General features: G+C 41.0%; 1 protein-coding gene across 2 annotated transcripts in view; it reads right to left on the bottom strand.

The window, feature by feature from the left end:
• TRPM1 (transient receptor potential cation channel subfamily M member 1) overlaps positions 1-21,885 on the bottom strand; it is a 71,319-nt gene that overhangs the window by 35,374 nt on the left and 14,060 nt on the right. For both annotated transcript variants that reach the window (XM_074966183.1, XM_074966184.1), the window contains exons 7-11: positions 15,742-15,814; positions 12,090-12,190; positions 7,736-7,909; positions 3,651-3,785; positions 1,384-1,434 (exon numbers count right to left, since the gene is read on the bottom strand). In XM_074966183.1, coding sequence (XP_074822284.1) covers positions 1,384-1,434; positions 3,651-3,785; positions 7,736-7,909; positions 12,090-12,190; positions 15,742-15,814 — 534 coding nt within the window. The remainder of the gene's footprint in view (positions 1-1,383; positions 1,435-3,650; positions 3,786-7,735; positions 7,910-12,089; positions 12,191-15,741; positions 15,815-21,885) is intronic.

Genomic DNA, 21,885 nt, shown 5'->3' with positions numbered 1-21,885 from the left:
AATATAATAGTTCAATGGACTTTAGATAAGTCCCCAAACAAAGTCAATGAAAAGACTCCTATTGACTTCAGTAGACTTTGGATCAAGTCTATGATGAGAAATCGAACTACTAAATTATTATTTGTTTTAATTATTCTATTTATTTCAGGATAAGTCAGATTTGTTTATATACCTTGCTTTTAAAAAAGATAGCAATTACCTGTAGTATGCTGATACAAGAGTTTCCTCCTGCTTCTGAAAGGTGTCAGTATACACTGTAGCTTTTACTGTATGAATAACATTTTTCCCCACTTCATTATTATCTACAATTCCCAGCCCATCATGTACAGGGAAATTTGGGTTAATCTGCCGTCTAAACTAGGTAAACAAGCAGGTTGTATAACCTGTATTGTCATATTGTTAAAGATTGGACAGTTACATTAAATCTCCCAGAACTGTGACAGAAGACTATCTTCCACTGTTCTAACTGTATCCTTTTTTGCACACCACAGCAAGGTTTAGTCTAGAACACCACTTAGCAATAAACTACGATGAAAGAGCTACATTCTAGGGAAACAAATCACCTCCAGGTTAACCCAACCAAATCCCCGAGCTTGTCGCTGAATGAGAGTGAGCCATGGAAATGTGATGACCAGAAGGAGAAAGATGGACAGATAGGAAAAAAATACACAGAAGAGAGTTAGTACCATTGGAAAATGTGAATAATGAAAAATTAGATAAGAATTAAACCCTGAGGTGGATCATTATGGATTATACATTGACCCAATCCTGCAAAACTTTCATGAAGAACTCTCACTGAAATCAGTTGAGGTGTTCCCTGCAACAGAAATGCAGGATATACTCCGTGTAGGAAAACAACAGAAGCAAAACCCCCATCAAATATAGTGAATTTAAGACTAAGCCTTACAGTACATTTATATGCAGTGGATGGTAATGAATAACAGATTTATGACTTCTAACTCAGAAGAGTGGAAGTGACTTTCTCCCAATGGAAGTGGTGGAAGTAACATTGCTTGGGAGTCTGAAAAACACACTAATAAATACACAAAAAGGAACAATCCTGCATTGGCAGGTGGATGGACTGGATAATGGAGTAGATATTTTCTCTCTCTAACTTCTGATTCTGTAATTTTGCAAGGAAATATTTTTTCACTGTAATGTTGTATGTAAGCTTCTTTTGATATAAAAAGAAATTAAGTATATTTAAATCTGGTCTGAATATCTTACACTACTAGTGATTTAACTTCCCTCTCCTTAAAAACTATAATTTCATTTCAAAGTTTTATTTTCCATCTACATTATGTTCACTTCCCCCATTGATTTGTACAATTAAAATAATCATGAAAATAAATCCCAATATCTGGAAATAATATAAAAACTTACCTTTTTCACATCCCTGACTAGCAAATGCAGCGTATTTGGTGGACCCAATCTCTGAAAGAGAGACCATTCATATTTTGTTAGGTCTTTAATTCTTCCCTTTGATTAAAAAAAAAAGCATAGTTTCTGCAAAGCATTAGAAATTTGGATGTGAATTCCCTGAACTATTATTTGTTCATTATTAGAACAGAACATCAGTATGTACTGTTTTCTTCATGGATAAAAAGATCGGAGGCATAATTGGCCAAAAGTAACAAGTCACTAACAGAGTTTACAGCCACCTTTGTGCTGCTAGGAACCCTGTGCAATGGTCCAGTCCTCAGATATACATCACAGGAGCCTTCAGGTTGCCTTAACTTGCACTGGCTGCCAACAGCTACAAGGGGCTGTAATCCCCACCTGGGAATCGCAAGGTGCCAGGATGCCTTGGCACTGACCCTTTACCTTTGGCCACACCTCCCACACTAACATCAGGGAGAGTTGATGTAGGAGCAGTTGATGGCAGCTCTGTGCCTCTGCAGGATCTACTCCGGGGGAATGCCGCATCAAAAATGAAATATTCTGTACCCAATATTTTACGATTCTGCAAAATTCTGCACATTTTATTTGTAAAAATAACACAATATAATCATCCTAGTTTCAATTATTTTGTAATTTATTTCAAATACCTGTCAGCAACTATGTCTACAATAATACAGACAACAAAAAAGAGTCCAGAAATGTTTTTTGACAAGTAGATTCCTTAGTAGGTTCCTTAATACAGAACTCTTGAGTAATAATTCATTTAAACTACAATATGGAAACGTATTTCCTGCACCCCTCAGAAGCAGTGCAATGGCTTGGGGAAGCCAGGGATAGTGGAGGAGCTGAGGGAGAGGGAAATAACTGCTGAGAAGGAGCCTGGGTGTGAACTTGGAGGGTTGTTGGGTGTGGGTGGGAGAACAATGTAACAGGTTTTTGGGAGGGGAAGGGTTTGTTAGGGAGCCACCACCATGCAGACCCTGGCTGACCCATAGTCTCTCTCATTTAGTCAGGCACATCTGCCCTGTCCCCATGTGTCCCTGAACCCCCCTCAGCCCCTTCCCCATCCCCATGTGTCCCTGCACCCCCACTAAGCCACCTCCTATCCCCATGTGTCTCTGCACCCCCACTCCCATTCAGCCCCTTCCCCAGTCTGTCACTCCCACTAGCCCTTCTGAACCCCAGTCTGACCCCCCAGGTTCCCCATGCTGTCTGTGTCCCCATATCCCGTGCTTTCTGACCTGCCCCCATGAGCAGGGTGCTGTGAGGAAAGCAACTTCTTTCTCTTTCTTAACTGGAGCTGGGGCTGGTCCTGCCCAGGAGCCCCTCCTCTGTGTTCTGGTGCCACAGTGGCCCCTCGTGGGTGAAAGGAGAAACTGCAGCACCTTTCCAGCAGAATGTATTTTTTGTGGAAGAAAATTCTGTGCAGCACATGAATTCTGAACATGCACAGCGGTGCAGAATTCCCCCAGGAGTAAGGACCTACTAGGGTGTTCTGTCTGGGTTTGTGCAAAGGAGACTCTAGTCCCAAGCAGCCTATGTGTTATAAAAGAGGCAGCATGACCTAGTGGATAATGCACTGGACTGGGATTCAGGAGAACTGGGTTTTATTCCTGGTTCTGCCACTGCCCTGCTGGGTGACCTTGGGCAAGTCACTTTGCCTCTGTGCCTTGGTTTCCCCATCTGTAAATGGGAATAATGATACTCAGTGCCAGGTGTAAAGTGCTTTGGGATTTATGGATGAGAGTTTCTATATAAAACATTTTATTATTACAACAATAAAGAATAAAGAAATGACAACTAACTGAGGGTCAACAAGATTGTGTCACACATCAGTGAGGAAGTTAAGACTATGCCAGTAAAAAGCCACAGTTACTGGCTGATATTATCGTTTTAATGGCAATACTAGTTATTGAAAAGTTCTTAATATGCATTTTAAAAATACTTCACTATATTTACATGATAAACCATAAGACCATCTAAAAGCTGCTCTAGGCTTAGTCAAGATACTCTGTGTATCTTAAAAGTATTATGAAGCCAGGAGTTATTACAGTGACTCCCTCTAGTGATATGCACCTTTTGTGGACTGTCAGTGCACCGAGTTTTCTCCCCCTGCAATTGTTGAAGTATAAAATGAAACCACCAGTTGGACAGTTTCTGTGCCAGTTATTGGGGGGGAAAAGGGAGAAAGGAAAAGGTGTCAACCGTGAGAGATGCTGCAGTTTATATCAGCATCACAGCTCACTCACAGTATTATAAAGCTCTTCTAGTCGAGGAATAGTGAGGAAGCGTTGCATGTTCACTCCATTTTCAATCAAGAGTTTCACAAAATCAACTCGATCCAGTACCAGGGCGTCCAGCATAGCCTGCTCCAGGGAATTCACCTGAGAGTTGAGGAGAGAGAACACAATGCAAACCCTGGGCAAGTAAGTCAGAGATGCTGTGCCAGCAACTGCAAAACTGAAGTTTTTTGGTTGTTTAATAAAAGAATTCACATGTGAATTTCAAGCCATGTTCAGTCACCTACACATCAAATGTAATTTTGAAAAATGAAAATGTCCCTGATAGGTGTTCCATGTATAGTTTAGATGTTGTGGTTTTGTTTTTTGGGGTTTTTTTTGGATGTGTCCTTAATGTTGAAGTAATGAGAGCAGTAAATGAAACCTTTAGGAGAATGATTGTAACTTTCAGTACTTTTTATTTGGTACCTTACAGCTAAACCAAGTGAAATGACACATTATACGAAGAGGTGGGCTTGCTTGCTATGTGTGATGGGAGCGGGTTAAATTTAAAAAGAATGAACTGCACAAACATAAAGAGTGTTTTGTACCATAACAACCCACATAGGCTGCTTCCATTCAATTGACAAGCTGTTGCCTCAAATAGAGTGAAGTGGCAATATGCACTCTCTCCAATCTTCTGAAAAGAAATCCCCAAGTTGTTGCTGGAAATATTGGTCAGCTTCTCTTAATATGGCCAAACATGGGAACAACCCAACAGAATATTCAACTTAAAAAAAATTAAAATAAACTGATAGGAAATTCAAAACACAAGAACTATCTTCCTATAAAATGTTAAGTCTCCCCCACCAATCACTGATGAGCTAGAAACATTCAGAGGAATACTTTTTTGTAATGGAAAAAGTATATATTTTTGCAGTCTTTCTGTTCCCAAATATGGTTTATTCACTTTGGTTGAAACCTTCCAAAACAATTCACTCCTGAACAGAAAACAAGCCAGCCAAATTTCAGTCAGGAAGGAAAAAGATTGGAAAACGCAGAAGTATTAATAGCAACAGAAAATTACCACTTAAAATGGAAATGCTTGTGTGACCTTAGTTATACATATTTCTATGCAATCTACCTATAATTATGAAGACACTTATAAAATACAGAAAAGTAGGGCTGTTGATTAATCGAAGTTAACTCACGCGATTAATTTTTTTGAGTTAATCACGATTTAAAAAATTAATCATGATTAATCGCACTGTTAAACAATAGAATACCAATTGAAATTTATTAAATATTTTTGGGTTTTTTCTATGTTTTTCAAATATTTTTATTTCAATTACAACACAGAATACAAAGTGTACAGTGCTCACTTTATATTATTTTTGATTACAAACATTTGCACTATAAAAATGATAAACAAAATAAATAGTATTTTTCAATTCACCTCATACAAGTATTGTAGTGCACTCTCTTTATTGTGAAAGCATAACTTACAAATGTAAATTTTTTTGTTACATAACTGCGCTCAAAAACAAAACAATGTAAAACTTTAGAGCCTACAAGTCCACTCAGTTCTACTTCTTGATCAGCCAATTGCTAAGACACAAAAGTTTGTTTACATTTACGGGAAATACTGCTGCCTGATTCTTATTTACAATGTCACCTGAAAGTGAGAACAGGTGTTTGCATGGTACTTTTATAGCCAGCGTTGAAAGGTATTTATGTGCCAGATATGCTAAACATTCGTATGCCCCTTCATGCTTCGGCCACCATTCCAGAGGACATGCTTCCATGCTGATGATGCTTGTTAAAAAAATAATGTGTTAATTCAATTTGTGACTGAACTCCTTGGGGGAGAATTGTATGTCTCTGTTGGGATATGTAAGGGTTAAGTAAAGACATTGAAAACCGCTAGTGTGCTGGCATGGTATCAGGCAGTAGGCACAGGCATGCACTATTCCTTTGCTTAATAAATAAAGTCCTGCCCTTTCCCCTCCCTTCTCCTTGTGAAGAATTGATAAGTATTGCAGCTGCATAAAAAATGTGGGGATCTAAAGGATACCTTTTGGGTAAAGAAGTGTTATCTCCTCCTCCCCTCCTTTCCCAGCTCCATAAGCGAGCCCTGGGTCATAGCCCCTTCCTCCTTCCCCTAAAAACTGCAAATTGAGGGAGATTTATGGCAACAGGTTGTTGCAAAGAAATGTATTTTCAAGGTAAAAATGCTTGTACGACATATGTAACGCTGCAAACAATGGAGAGGGGTGGGCATACTAACAGAATGGGTGTTTCTATTACCTAATAAGGGTTCTTGGGGTGTTGTAATGGATGCAGGCGTTTACATATTAACTTAAATAAAAAGAGTGTGATGTAATTAATCCAGTGCTTACTTGACAATTGGGTCCAGGGGAACAAGTATCGCAATAAAGAAGCCTATACTCATATCCGCCTCTGAGTCAACTGCTCCTTTTTTTTCCCGAACATCCTCCGGCTTTGTTTTACCCGCATTCTGCCATATAGTTCATGTTCTAGCAGTCTCAGACGACGACCCAAGCTCATGTTTGATTTAAGAACACTTTCACGGCAGATTTGACAAAACACAAAGAAGGTACCACTGTGAGATTTCTAAAGATAGCTACAGGTTTCAGAGTAACAGCCATGTTAGTCTGTATTCGCAAAAAGAAAAGGAGGACTTGTGGCACCTTAGAGACTAACCAATTTATTTGAGCATAAGCTTTCGTGAGCTACAGCTCATTTCATCGGATGCATACTGTGGAAAGTGTAGAAGATCTTTTTATACACACAAAGCATGAAAAAATACCTCCCCCCACCCCACTCTCCTGCTGGTAATAGCTTATCACACTTGATCTTCTACACTTTCCACAGTATGCATCCGATGAAGTGAGCTGTAGCTCACGAAAGCTTATGCTCAAATAAATTGGTTAGTCTCTAAGGTGCCACAAGTACTCCTTTTCTTTTTTAAAGATAGCTACAGCACTCAATCCAAGGTTTAAGAATCTGAAGTGCCATTCAAAATCTGAGAGAGATGAAGTGCGGACCATGCTTTCAGAAGTCTTAATAAAGCACCACTCAGATGCGGAAACTACAAAACCCGAACCACCAAAAAAGAAAATCAACCTTCTGCTGGTGGCATCTGACTCAGATGACAAAAATTAACATGAGTCGGTCCGCTTTGCTTTGGATCGTTATTGAGCAGAACCGGTCATCAGCATGGAAGCATGTCCTCTGGAATGGTGATTGAAGCATGAAGGGACATATGAAGCTTTAGCACATCTGGCATGTAAATGTCTTGTGATGCCGGCTACAACAGCACCATGCAAATGCCTGTTCTTACTTTCAGATGACATTGTAAACAAGAAGCGAGCAGCATTATCTCCTGCAAATTGTAAACAAACTTGTTTGTCTGAGCGATTGGCTGAAGTAGGACCAAGTGGACTTGTAGGCTCTAAAGTTTTACATTGTTTTATTTTTGAATGCGGGGGGTTTTTTGTACATAATTCTACATTTGTAAGTTCATCTTTCATGATAAAGAGATTGCACTACAGTACTTGTATTAGGTGAATTGAAAAATACTTTTTCTTTTTTTTTATAGTGCAAATATTTGTAATCAAAAATAAATATAAAGTGAGCACTGAACACTTTGTATTCTGTGTTGTAATTTAAATCAATATATTTGAAAATGTGGAAAACATCCAAAAATATTTAAATAAATGGTATTCTATTCTTGTTTAACAGCGCGATTAATTGCACGATTAATCACAGTAAATTTCTTTAATCATGCAATTAATCACGATTAATTTTTTTAATCGCTTGATAGCGCTATATAAAAGGTCTCCCATGCCTCAAAATATTCCAGGCATCAATATGTCCCTCACAAGAAGTGTATTCCTTTCATTCCATGTTGGGTTAATGTGTCTATTTGCATCACTTCTAGGGCCTTGTAGAAGGTAACTCATTCTTTGATTTATCTTTGGGGTAGGCTGGGTGTGTGCACATGTAAACTGAGAAGAACAGATTAGAGGGAGGAGTCAAATGAGATAAAGAACATAGCAGCAACTGGAAGAAAGATGCCACTTTCATCTTACCCAGTTTAGTAGTTCAAGCTTCCGTGGATCTGTTTCTTCTTCTGGCTCTTCTTTCATTTTCCCTCCCTTTTTTTTCCCTTTTCCTTTCCCTCTGGCTGCTTTAGTTTGAGCTGCTGGGGATTTCTTTTCCTTCTCAGGTGCTGTGCCATCAGTCACTGTAAGGCTTCCTAAAGGCTACATTTAATAATGCACAAATATTAAGATAATACAGTCAATTGTTTTGGCAATTGGAGGATTGTACATCAATAGAATGTTCTATTGAATCTTAATACTACCAGGTTTCAGAGTAGCAGCCGTGTTAGTCTGTATCTGCAAAAAGGAAAGGAGTACTTGTGTCACCTTAGAGACTAACAAATTTATTTGAGCATAAACTTTTGTGAGCTACAGCTCACTTCATCGGATGCAAGCTCACGAAAACTTATGCTCAAAAAATTTGTTAGTCTCTAAGGTGCCACAAGTACTCCTTTTCTTAATACTACCACTCTCTTTTACAGTGGTGCTGTGTGTAACCTACCCTCACTCAGTGTGGCATGCTGTCTCCCTCTAGCAGTGGCTGGGCCACATATAGAGATTGATGAGCCTCATACAGCCTTAGCTAACAGAGCTGGGTCTTTCACCTTAGGCAGCGTAGAGGCTCATGCTTTAAGATCTGAACATCCAGATTTGATCCCAGCTGCTTATGACTTACTCAGGAGCAGAGAGTAACATATAAAGAAGAAAACAGAATAGGCTGAAAATTCCCAGTTGAAAAGGCAACACCTATTACACAATCTTTATCTGTAGTGGCAAATCTCTCAAAACACCAAGGCCCAAATTGGGACATAATGTGTGAGAAAGATCCAAAATGAGGAACGCCACACTCAACAAATTCATGCAGGGATTCATTCCCTGAGTGCAAATAACCTATTCCATAACCATTTGAATGATTCTTTATTCCTGATATGAGCAACAACATTTCGAAGTGGGACAACACCATATATTTGTAGTAAGTAGTTAAGTCTGGGACTCAAGTGGATGTCTCAAAGTAAGGTAAGACTGAGAGGTATGGTAAGATGCTGAGTATGCGCCTTGCACTTTACCTTCTTTCCACTTTTTAAACATATGTAGGGAAATAGTGGAATGTCAAAGTAAAAGCAACAAGCAGATAAGGCACAGAAGGAACCAGTGTTAATAAGAATGCCACATGGCCATCAGCTGACCTCTATATAGTCGTATGGGCTAAGGCCAGAGAGGGAAGATTGCACCTAAGTGGTGCATTCACATGCTAAGATCGTGCTTATGTTCATGTCTCCTCAAATGTGCCTATTCTCCACTACACCCTTCTCCATCTTAACCTGTGCTCTTGGAAGAAGGGAGGAAGGCACGCTTGAGGCTAGAATTGGGCAAATAGCGAATTTTCAGTGAATCAGCAATTTCAGAACATTGAAAAAAATTCATACCAGATGGAGCAAAACATGTCATTTAGGCTTCGACCATTTAACGTTTTTAAATTTTTAAAAATATTAAAGAAAATTTTGAAACAAAGATAATTTCAAACTCAAAAAATACATTTTTTCAAATTGTTCGTTTTTTTTTCTTAAACCAACAATTTGGTGAAACCAACTTGAAATCACAAAATGCTTCAATGTCACCAAATGTGCATTTTTCAATTAAAAAAAAGTTTTGGCTGACAATTTTTGAGACTACTTCCCCTCAGTTTGGACTGCTGCACCTAGCACTTAACTTGTCCTCATACATAAGTTACACAAACATTTATGCTAGACCACAACAAATTGGTTCATTGTGCAGAGTACTGCAGGATCAAGGCCATAAACGTTTGCTTAACAAAGCTTTCTTTTTTGCACAAAGTCCTCTCACACTATCCTGCCATGAAAGCATTTACAAGTCAGGACAGAAATGGATCTGTAAACTCAGAGCAAACACTACATCAAGGGCAATCTTCATGAATTTGAAATGACAATGAATTGTAATTGGCTCATGTAATTTCCACAAAGAGTTGAAGAGTACAAAGATGAAACTGGACAAAACAGAGGTAGGTTTTGTTTGCCAGTTGGTATTTTTGAATCTAAACACAATAATGTGGAGATTGGAACATTTCCTCCAAATAAATTGATTTCTAGTAATACTTATATTGTTTAGGATCCCTACATCCTCTTTATAAAAATGTTTTTAATGGACCGTGAATATTGGAAACATCACATTGCTCTCAGGGAAGGAATAAAATACTGTGTACAGGGAGGATTGTTGGTTAAATTTTTAATGACTTACGTTTCTAAATTAAATAAACCTCAATGAAATACATAGTGTGGATGTAAAGTATTTTACTGACCATTTTATTGTACGTCATTTCAAGGATGACATCTAATTAAAAAAAAAAAAAAGAACCTTACTTAATTCTTATGGCCTATTTTATTCTGGTTCCTCAGAACACTTTGTAATAATTTGATACCAGATGGTTCATTTAGTAAAGCAAAATGCACCAGCATATTGAGTCATGAAACTGGCTTAAAACAAGGTTTATTTAGTTACATGAATGACTCTAGGGGTGAAATTTTCAAAAGCACTGAAGTGTCTGATCTTCCCCATTGAAATTAATGGGAGCTTTACCATTAACTTCAGTGGGCCCAGTATCACACTTTAAAAATGATTTAGGAGCACAAGACCCATTCCAACGCCTTAGGCACCTCTGAAAATCTCACCCCTAGATTCATTTGGCATCACCTCACACACTAAGGGCCTGATATTCAGCATTGGTCTCTTTGTGGTCATGATTTTGTCCCATTAATTCAAACTGGGATTTTCAAAGGAGTCTCCTGGGTGCCTTTGTAATTTCCAGCCCTACTGTGTAATTTATTAGAGCTAGACATCTAACCACCTGCTTACACTCACCAGTTAGGCAGCCTGAGGTCTACATAGTATTACTAGAACATTCACTATGGGTGTGATGACTGATTCTGCCAAGGCCTGCTGCTTGGTGTACACTACAGCATTAGGTTGATGGAAGGCAGCTTACGTCGATCTAATTATGTCAGTGTACACAATACAGCCTTGCTCCTGCTGATGGGGGAAGGGGAGGGGGGGAAGGAAAACGCTCTAAGTTACACAACTTCAGCTACGTGAATAACGTACTTGAAGTCGACGTACTTAGATCTACTTAACGCGGTGCCTTCACTGTGGTGAGTCGATGGCTGATGCTCCCCCATCGACTCCGCTTCCACTTCTCGCTCCGGTGGAGTACCAGAGTTGATGGGAGAATGCTCGGTGGTCGATTTATCTAGACTAGACGCGATAAATCGACCCCCGCTGGATCGATCGCTGCCTGTCAATCCAGCGGGTAATGTAGACAAGCCCTGACATAATAACTCCACCTCCATGAGAGGCACAGGGCTTACACTGGCGTAATGATGTAGTATCTGTGTAGACCCTGAGTTACGTACATTGGCTGCTGGCTGTCATCTTGTCAATTTCACAACTCCATGCTGAAAGCTGAGCTGTCACTGCAGGGTGGGTGAGGGGCTCCAGCTAGAGTCTCTGGCTTCCCCTCTGGACTCTTTGCTCCCAGCTAGGCTGCGCCCACCCTGCTTGGAGCCTGGCTGCTGCCTGGAGGCTCCCAGCTCCCAATGGGGAGCCCAGTTGCCACCTGGAGGCTCCTGGCTGCCTGTGCGGAGCCCAGTTGCACCAAGGTTCCTGGCTTCCTGCTGAGAGGCCAGGAGCCACCCGGCCTCAGGTGCAGAGCTCCCTGCTGGGAGCTGGGGCACTGGGCTCCTGGTGGCGGAGAGCTGGGGCGGGGGGTGGGGGGGCAGCCGGGTTCCCTGCAGGGAGCTGCACATGGAGCTGAGTGCCCAGGTTCTCAGACCCCACACTGCCCCTCTTAAGTCGATGGAAGCACTCCTAGTGTGGACACACAGCACCAACAGAAGGATGGCAGTGTGTACATGAACCACGAGAGGTTTAGGACTTATATCAGTGTAGTTAGAGTGATGCCCTAACATAGGTCGATTTAAATTTCTAGTGTAGATATGCGCTCAGCATAAATCAGGCCCCATATGATTTCCATTATTTGAATTTCTTGCCTCAAGAGGAAACATGAATACATTCATTTGCTAATTTTATGCTGCTACTTTTCATTTCAAAAGCACACGAGTTTTGTCATTATTAGCTTTTTGGAAAAGGTAGACTAGTGATATTTTATAATTAATTGTCCATATGGAATATCCCAGATCAGGCCATCATGCATACCAAAAGAATTCAACATTACTTGTCATTGCCAAGAAAATCAAAGGCAGGGAAGGGATATTTGCCACTTAATTTAAAATTATTTGCCAAATAATCGGTCTAGGAAAAGCAGTTTTACCGGCCAGTGATGTCCAAAGACAAAGATTTGGCTGCGTGCAATATCCACACGGTTCCAGGCCAATGCCAAACTCAGCTGATCTGGTGCAGATGCGTTGGTTCCTAAGCAAACAAAAGTATTTGGCATTTCACACTTCATGTAAATGAGCGGACACCCCTGTAATTTAATTCTCTGGGGATTAGATCAGATCTTCAGCTGGTGTAAAGGTGAGCAGTTATGTTGAAATGAATGGCGCTATGATTTTTTTACACCAGTTGAGGATTCAGCCCAATAATCTTTTCAAAATTGGGAGTAGTAACGTTCTCCCTTGTTCCTTGCAGTTCACAGAAATGGACTTTAGTCCCTTAATTATTTTAGCAAGGGTATTGGTCTTGTCTCATTTATCCACATTAGTGACACAATATCATTCTCTGTAAATGTTGTTTAAACAACCTTATGTAATTTGAATGTTAAAGAATAATTGTCAGAAGCGATAGAATAATCTCAAAAGGTTCAGATTAGCTCACAAACAAAAATCTTCGTGATAAGAGCATTATGGCTGAGAGTGTGCTTTGGAATCCAGCTAACAGTCCAAACCAACATTACTTTCTTTACAAAGATTTATTTTAAAAACCACAACAAAAACCAAACTCAAGTGTTAGAATGTCTGGAAATGACACGGCAGAGGGGAATTGGCTGGATCCCTTAATCCAGCCAGTTGAGTGATCCAGCTCATTCCGCATTGCTATATCATCCTCCGTCCTCATTATCACCCATCTGATTTACACCCCACACGCTAAACCAAACACTTTTGTTAGGATTTATGTAAAGGTACAGATAATTTACTGGGAGATGATGGGAAATGGATCGCTTGAATAGGAAATGGGATTTTATTCATTTGCTATGTTGAACTTTGGGTATATTTTTGCAAGTTTTGTGGGGCTAAACTAAGTGTGGGTGGCTAAGCTAAGTTTCAGGGGCTACTGCCACTGCATAACAAATCCCCACTCCTTGCTAACAGTCTAGACGTTTATCAGAGCTTAAGCAGCTCCTCTGAAAGGCTTCTTCCTTCTCTAAACCCTGCTGACTTTATCCCTAATACTGCTCCCCTCCCTTCCATAGAGTATAATCAGCAGTTTGGCAGATGCTCTAAACACAGGTCTGGTGATTCCTTAACCCCATGCTTCTCTTTTCCCTATATCTTTCACCTAAAGTCTCTTTTGTAATCAATTGGTATCAACTTCCAAAGTGCATAAAATTTGATAACAGTTGTTCCAACAAAGACAGACTCAGCCACAAAGGTAAGGGGGTTTAGATTGGGGGGTGGGGGGGGGGTTAGAAAGCTTATTGGACAGACAAACCAATTACATTTAGAAGTGACTACAAAGCCTTACCCCAATCCTTGAACTAAATTTTTTTTTGAGGTTTAAAAAATCTGGTTAACTTCTTCCCTCTACCCATGTTATTTATCATTTTGCACACACTGGCCAGGACTGGAACCGGATGTATTGAAACACCGTGAGACAGCTCAGAGAGACAGGTTGGAGAGGTAATATCTTTTATTGGATCAACGGCTGTTGGTGAAAGAGACAAGCTTTTAAGGCTATGTCTACACTGAGCGCCTTACCATGGCGTGGCTGAGCCGCTGCAGCTGTGCCGTTGTAAGGTAAGCAGTGTAGCCGCTCTTTGTCACCCGGCTCTCTCCCAGCGACAAAATAAAACCACCTCCGAGAGGAGTGGTAACTTCGTCAATGGGAGAGCACCTCCTGCCAACGAATCACTGTGCACACTGGCGCTTTTCGTCATTAAAACTTTTGTCGTTTGGGGGAGGGGTGTGTTTTTTCACACCCGTGAGCGACAAAAGTTTTAATGATGAAAATGCCAGTGTAGACAAAGCCTAAGGCTGCCAGTGGGCCCCGCAGGGTCAGGGGAAAGACAAAAAAGACAAGTGAAAGACAAAACTTTTGTCATTCAGAGGTGTTAAAAACACACACACACACACACACACACACACACACCCCCCCCAAGAGACAAAAGTTTTGTCAGCGACAAGCGCTGGTGTGAGCAGCACCAGCTCGTTGGGGGTGTCAGCAGGAGAGCTCTTTCCTGCCAGCAAACAACAGCTACACTGTGTGCCTTCAAGCGGCACGGCCATGTCGCTAAAAGCCACGTAGTGTAGATATAGCCTAAGGGCAGGGCGGGCTCTACAGGTTCTGCCGCCCCAAGCAGTGAAAAAAAACCTACCGCCTTGGATAGCAAAAGGGAGAAGCTGCCACCGATTTGCCGCTGCGGGCGGAGTAACTGCCGCCCCTTTCTAACTGCTGCCCCAAGCACCTGCTTGGAACGCTGGGGCCTGGAGCCGGCCCTGCCTGAGGGTGCGTCTTCACTACCAACGTTAAAGCGCTGCCCCGGCTCTCCCTAAAGCTCTCCCAGCGCTGTAAAAAACTCACCCCCATGAGAGGGGTAGCTACCAGTGCTGGTGCACTGTGTAAACTGCCACTTTACAGCACTTTTGAAACTTGCATTACTCAGGGAGGTGTTTTTTCACACCCCCAGTGCTGGTAGCTACTCCCCTCATGGGGGTGGGGTTTTTTTACAGCGCTGGGAGAGCTCTCTCCCAGTGCTGGTGCCACGGCAGTGCTTTAACCTTGGTAGTGAAGACATACCCAACAACAGATGCAAAACCTGCAGACATATCTCCACAGCTACAATGATCAACATACCCCACAACACACCTTTCGAGATCCATAAGTCCTACACATGTCTGTCGCAACAGGTGATGTACCTTATTCAGTGCACCAAATGCCCCCAATAACAACAACTATGTGGATTAAACAGGACAATCACTATGCTCTTGAATGAACTCACACAAAGAAATGATAACACCATACCACCGGCAGGCTTGGATGAACACTTTTCACAAAGCAATCACTGTATCTGGCCTCTCAGTCCTCATCCGCAAAGGAAACCTGCACAACACTTTCAAAAGACGAGCCTGGGAGCTTAAATTCATAACTTTGCTAGACACTAAAAATCATGGTCTTAATAAAGACACCAGATTTATGGTTTATTACAACAATCTGTAACCCACTAACCCCCTTTTTTGTCCTCTGATTGCAGTGGTGTTAATGGGCCACTTCACCTTGAATGGTCCCTTAGAATATGTGTTAACTACTTATGCTAAACAATCTGTTCCACCTTGTATTTAGCTGTGACGCTCAGAGTACCTTTGCAAGACCTGAAGAAGAGCTCTGTGTAGCTTGAAAGCTTGTCTTTTTCACCAGCAAAAGTTGGTTCAATAAAAGATATTACCTCACCCACCTTGTCTTTCTAATATACTGGGACCATCACGGCTACAACAACACTGCAAACAAAAACGAGAAAGGTTGTTCTTCTGGTATTTCCTGCCCAAGTGGAAGAAGGAAGCTGTGGAAACTTCAGGGTAATGCTATGGAAAAGTTCAGATCTAGACCTTATATATTGGGCTCATATCTTATCAGACCTGAACCCAAAACACCAAACTCTTTGAGGTTACTGATCTGAACTGATAGGAACAGAACAATCAAAAGTTTTGGTATTTAGAATTACCCACACAGAGCAATTGTTTATATTGGGGTTTTTTTTCTTCAAGTGGGTTTGTTCATCCTTATTTGTTGCCTGTGTAAAAACTCACCTTTAAGTAGAGCAGTTAAAATAGACATCTCAATGTCCTGTTGCCCCTCAGAACCCATACGGAACACAGTTATCTATAGGAGAGAGTAAAACCAAACACACAATTAACTCAGGAACGTTACTTAGAACAAAAGAAAGAAAGACAATAAGGCTATGTCTGCACTACACAGCTTTTAGTGACAAGGCTGTGTCGGTACAGCAGTGCCGCTAAATGTCGGGCAGTATAGCCACTGTTTGTCAGCTCTCCTGCAGAGAAAAAGCTTCCACCCCCAACGAGCAGTGTTTGCATTGTTGGCAGGATAGCACTCCTGCTGACAATGCACTGTTCACACTGGCACTTGTCCTGGCAAAACTTTTGTCTTTCAGGGGTGGAAGGGTTGTTTAACACCTCTGAAAGACAAAAGTTTTGTCGTTCAATTGCCAGTGTAGACATAGCTTAAGTGAAAGAGAGAGAGAAAAGAAGAGAAATAAATTTCATATGTTTCTATATTGTTTGAATTTTTTCAAAATTTGCTATTTCAATTACATTTTTCATTGAAATTTCTAATTTTGACAAATAAAAAAGGGTGAAAACTTTCATATCTTTGTCCTGTTCTTTGACTGACTATACAACTAGTAAAAACAAAAAACAAAAAGCAAAATTTTAAATGTTGATGAAATTTTTTCGCTAACAGATTTTGACATAAAACACGGGACAAAATTGCTGTGCCAATTTTATATAGTTTTCCAACCATCTCTAGTATTTTACAGTATTATGAATTGCTCGCTAATACCTGAAATAACCATTATGGAATTTCTTTGACTGAATTTAACATTCACACAGTTTGAGATGCAAGTTAAGTAATGCATTGGCAAAAAGTACAATCCTAGATAAACCTTGGGGGCAACTCTCTTGTGCACAAAACTGAATATTTATATTGATATTTGGTTCAGTTGCTTATTAGTGCCTAGAAAACTACAAAAATAGTCTGCTTTTAATAAACAATAATTGAAGTAAAGTTCTTCATTAAAAAAAAGGCAGGAAGAAAAATAATGTAATATGGGATTCAACCACAGGATAATCTGATAATCTAACGGCATCCGACATGTTTAAATTATGGTAATTCCAAATATAACAGACCAAGTGTTGCCAAGCACATCTCCACCCAAAAGCATCCTTTTACTGTATAAACTTGTGTCCACCTTTTGGCATGGCAATTTTTTTCAACTTTCAATAACTTGTATCAATTTTGTACATATGAAAAAATGTGTTTGGTACAGTGACATTCATTTAGCAGGGGGAAGAGGCATAGGAAAAGTTACATCCATTACAGGAAAATAAGCAAAGTGACCAAAGAATCATTCGAGGTAGAAGCCTTGCTCAGTCAAGCAAATCACCACGCTGCTCTGGCCAGTCTTATCTGAAGCCTTGAGACACACTCTGCTTAATGAGTTTACTGTCTGAGTGTTTACTCAGAAGGTAAAGCCTCCTGTGATTTGGCATTTTTTAATTCCAAAAACTTGATTAAGGCAAGGCCCTGTACAACTCTCTCTACTGAATCAAATCTACTGAGTTGAAAGTGAAAAATAGTGCCTTAACAAAGCAAGTTCCTTCAGACATTTTTCTGCAAACCTGCTTTTCCTGTGCCTCGCCCCCCCTCTTTCACCAAGCTGGTAGGTATGGGTGTGACTTGCACATACAGTCAGTGACCTATGTTGGGGGTGGTGGAAAGCTGCAGGAAGCATTTGCCTCTGGCAGCACAATTCCTGTCCAAAGCGTACGAGTGGAGAGTACACCCTTTGGATGGTACCGTTTGCTACCCCACTTCACACCAAGCACACTCTGCTCCCCGGCCCTCCTCACCTTCTTTGGTGTGCATTGTGCCCTTGCACGCTCACAAAGAGAACACGCACTGTGTTCCCACAAGCACTGCCAAGGCAGTTGTTCACAGCCCTTTTTCAAAGGGACAGGTGGCTAAAACAAGAACCAATCTGAACCTTAAACCAGAACCTCATTGAAAAAGTTTGGAGAAAAAAGCCTATTTAATTTTTTGCCCCGTTATTTTTCATATTTGCAACTGTCCTTCTGGGTTCTGATTGGCATTAGAAAAGAAGTGCCAAAGCACTATAAAAAAGGTAAGATTTCTTTTGACTCCATCAGCTTAGTGTCATTAGAAACAGAGGGCTCAAACCTGCCAGATACTGAGCATTTTGGCCTTGATCCAGCCAGGCACTTAAGTCCAAGAGTAGTCCACTAAAGTCAGTGGGACTATTTAGATGCTTGAAGTTAAACATGTGCTTAAGTGCTTTGCTGGATCAGGGCCAGAGTGCACAGCATCTTGCAGAGCTGAACCTAGAAAGCACAATGGGATTTACAATATATTTTATTAAACACAGTTACAGTAAAAAAAAATAGAAAAGATCGGATACTTACATTCTATGCAAACTTGATCTGGATTTGAAAAAAAAAATGTGACAAAGGAACATAGGAACACTGACTTCCTGTATAGTCAGTGCTTCAAGTATTAATAAATGTCCAACTTCTGTGCCAGAGAACTGGAGAGTAAAATGGACATAAATATCTAGCTTTCAATGATGGTATCCTACAGTATGTCACTAATTCTGAGACTAGAGTACCTTACACCTGTAAATGTCCTTTACTCTGTATCATTTTTATGTTAACCCAGAATATCTAAAGATATTTCGCTTTTGAGTACTTGAGTGAGTTTTAATATATGCCTTCTGAAATGTACTTCTATATGCTGTGGGGAGGATGCGCTATTTATGTTTCTTTATGATTGCCCAATAAAAATAACTAGATTAGAAGAATAATCTGGTAAATAACTTTGGGCATTAGTGATTGTTATGCATTATTAGAATTAGTATTATAATAATTATTAGAATAAGTATTAGAATAGCACCTAGAGGACTCAAACAAGATCGGGGTCCCACTGTTCTAGGTCCTGTACACAAATGTAATAAGAAACAGTCCCTGTCCCAAGGAGATTGCATCTAAATAGACAAGGCAGACAGCAGGGTGGGAGGAAAGGAAATACTATTGTTCCCATTTTACAGATGGGGATTGAAGCACAGAGAAAGTAAGCAATTCGCCCAACTCAAACAGAGCATCTACTAGACTGTAAGCTCCCTGGGGCAGGGGCCATCTTTCTTCTTATGTGTATGTACAAAGCACAATAGGGTCCTGGTCCTGTAGACTAGGGAAGGTTACTACAGGTTAATTGGAGCACCTGTAGCCAATTAAGGCCCTGCCAGGAGCCTAATAAAAAACCCCTGCTCCAGGCAGACAGGGTGGAGTGAGGAAGGAGAGAGGACTGGAATTTGGAGGTGTGTTGCTGACAATTGAAAGACCAGAGAACTGGAGGAAGGGAGATCCTGCCCCAGCAGAGCAGGGAGACTCCCTCCCCCAGTGTCAAGGACTGAGGGTAACCCTACCCAAGGAAGAAGAGGGTAAGAAATCTGCAGGGGTTGAGTGGGGCTGGGGCTCAGAGTGAGGAGCAAACCCTGACCCCTTCTCTGTGTCCCTCCTCTACCACCTTCCTGGGCCACTAGTGGGTCCCTTGGTGCCCCAAGAGCAGGGGTAAGGGGTGGCATCCTAGCCCCCCTGCCAAGAAAAGTGTGGGACCCACCATACCAACATTGGCCATTATGTCACAATCCTTGGAACCTTACTTCAGTTTCTGTTCAGTCCTTTGAGTAAGATTGAGTAAAAATTGCATAAGAATCACAGGACTGGGCCTTTATTTAGGAAACTACGGTCTGAGAACTAAGAAACATAAAAATCTAAGGAATGGAGGTAAATTTGAAATGGCATCATTTTTCCTTGGTGCAAATGCTGAACTCCCCAGAGTACCAATGGGAGTTCAGCACTAGGAATGATGTCACCTTATGATGTACCTCCAAAAGGAAATTATTGGAAGTCAAGGAAAAGAACATTCAGGAAAAACAGGAGGCTACTATGACACTAAACAGGCAGGGAATTACAGACTGGCATTGAAGGACTCAATTCTTATTTTGAAATTTGTGGGAATTGATGTTAGTGCCTCCTGGCCAACGGAGGTAACTATTAGAATGAAGAGCCTGCACCTTGTGCCAAAACCATGGATGTTTAATAACAAATGGCCAAATTCCACAAGAGGTCAGCAGATAAGCACCTCTCCAAAAGCCACACACACACAACATGGTGAGTGTGGGTCAGAGGTGTCCATCCTAATACTGTCTCCCCTCCAAACCCACAGCCAGCCTGCCCTGCCTCAGCTGGAGCTGAGAATGGCTTTGGAGATCAGGGGTGTGGACTGGTTTGTTTTTTTGTGCACACCTTGGCTTTTTGACCCAGCCAGGACCCCATCAATGCAGCCCATTGAAGAGATTGTTTGTGCTCTGGGATGCCAGAAGATGGGTTCACATTAACACTACTGTTACTGAGTGTATACAATATTCAGTGGTGTTGTGAACATCATACATTAGCCAAGATTTTTACCTGAAGTTTGGATCTGGAGAAAAATATCAGATATTTAAATACTAATACCCAGCTCATCACAGGACTAGAAAAATAGCTAAAGTCTCTAAAATTCATTCTCTCTCTATTTTATGATTCCTAGCTCTTTATCAGCTTCTTTTTTATACATTTACAGAGAAGAATATGACAGAAGAAGGGGAAAGAGTTGGGGGCTGCTGAGACTCAGAGTTGATTTGATGGAGAAAATTTGATTAACTGGATTTCTGAATGTTCTGTTTGCTGTTCTTTATCCTCAAAGTGGGACATCAGGATTAATATTTAAGCTGATAAAATTGGTCTCATAACTCCCATTATTTACCCTAATTGCTGAATGCTTATTCTGTAACTTACTAAATTTTGTTTTGGCAGCAAAAGGCTATGAAAAGTCATCCTTTGATTGATGCTTTGACTGCCGAAGTCAGATTTTATAATAAAAGATGATGCCTTCCAGACTAGCATAATATGTGACTTGAGGATTTTGAGAACATTTCCTGATGGAGTCTTCGGATGCTGGTTCATATTAATGGTGTTGGGTGGGGTTCCGTACATTTTACCTGCAATCAGGCCTGAAATTGTGGCCTTATCATGCTAACCATATAACATAGTACAGACTTCAGTTTGAGATGGACAGAAATACATGGCTCATTTACACAGGTGCGGCTCCTGTTGATTACAATGAGGCCAGCATTAGCAGAATTGAGGGAAGAACTGACCCAATGGAATCTTTTACTAGCTTCACACATTCATTGGACCAAATTCAGAAGTCCTTAACTTGGATCTTATTCAGTCAAAACTGTCATTGAGAGTCAGTGGAGTATGCATGCGTAAGGAGCAGGAGCTGGAATCTGCTGCTCTTACACACAAGGAGTAGCACCTCACTCCATGAGTACTCCCTTTATTGCAGTGTAAATGTGGCTGAACTCAGCCTTAAGCGTAAGCTTTAGTATTTAGACTTGGGTTAAACATTTGTTCATTTAATCTGCAAGAATCAGATCCCATTCTGGAAATGCAAACTGCTGCAGATATCACATAACTACCTGGGGAAAAAAACAAACATGAATATCCTTTCCCCTCTCCCCCCCCCCCCCCCGACACTTCTCAGTGGACAGTGCCATGTTATGAGGGGGAACTATGGTCCCACTTCTCAAAGGTATTTAAGTGCCTAATTCCCATGGATTTAAATTATTTCAATGGGAGTTAGGCATCTAAATATCTTGGAGGATCTGGGTCAACTTGTTCAGAGATCAGACTGTTGTGGTGTGTGGCTTCCCTATAGTGCCTTGTGCTGGCCTAGTATTCCACTTCTAGCTGCTCCTTGCCCCATTTTCCCTCCCCGAGGTGGGTCTCAGCTCACACTCTAGTCAGTTGCAGAGGTATTTCTTAACCCTCTGGCCGAATCACAGCCAAGAAATCCTAACTAAAAAGTCCCAACAAATAAAAAGGGATCTTCTGCCCTTTGGGGCCTCTCTTCAGACCATCCTCTGTTCCCTCGTATTCCCTATTCCGGGTTCAGAGGATCCTGGAATAGGGAATCAGGTCCAACATTCCCTTGGCAGACAGGGATTGGCAGACTTAGTCCTAAGAAGCAGGAAGCATTTTGGAAGAAGAAATAGAGGAGAGAAATATAGACACTCATCATAAAGGGATAAG

Source organism: Natator depressus, chromosome 10, assembly GCF_965152275.1.
Source record: "Natator depressus isolate rNatDep1 chromosome 10, rNatDep2.hap1, whole genome shotgun sequence".
Taxonomy (NCBI): Eukaryota; Metazoa; Chordata; order Testudines; family Cheloniidae; genus Natator; species Natator depressus.
This window is presented reverse-complemented; position numbering and strand designations above follow the sequence as displayed.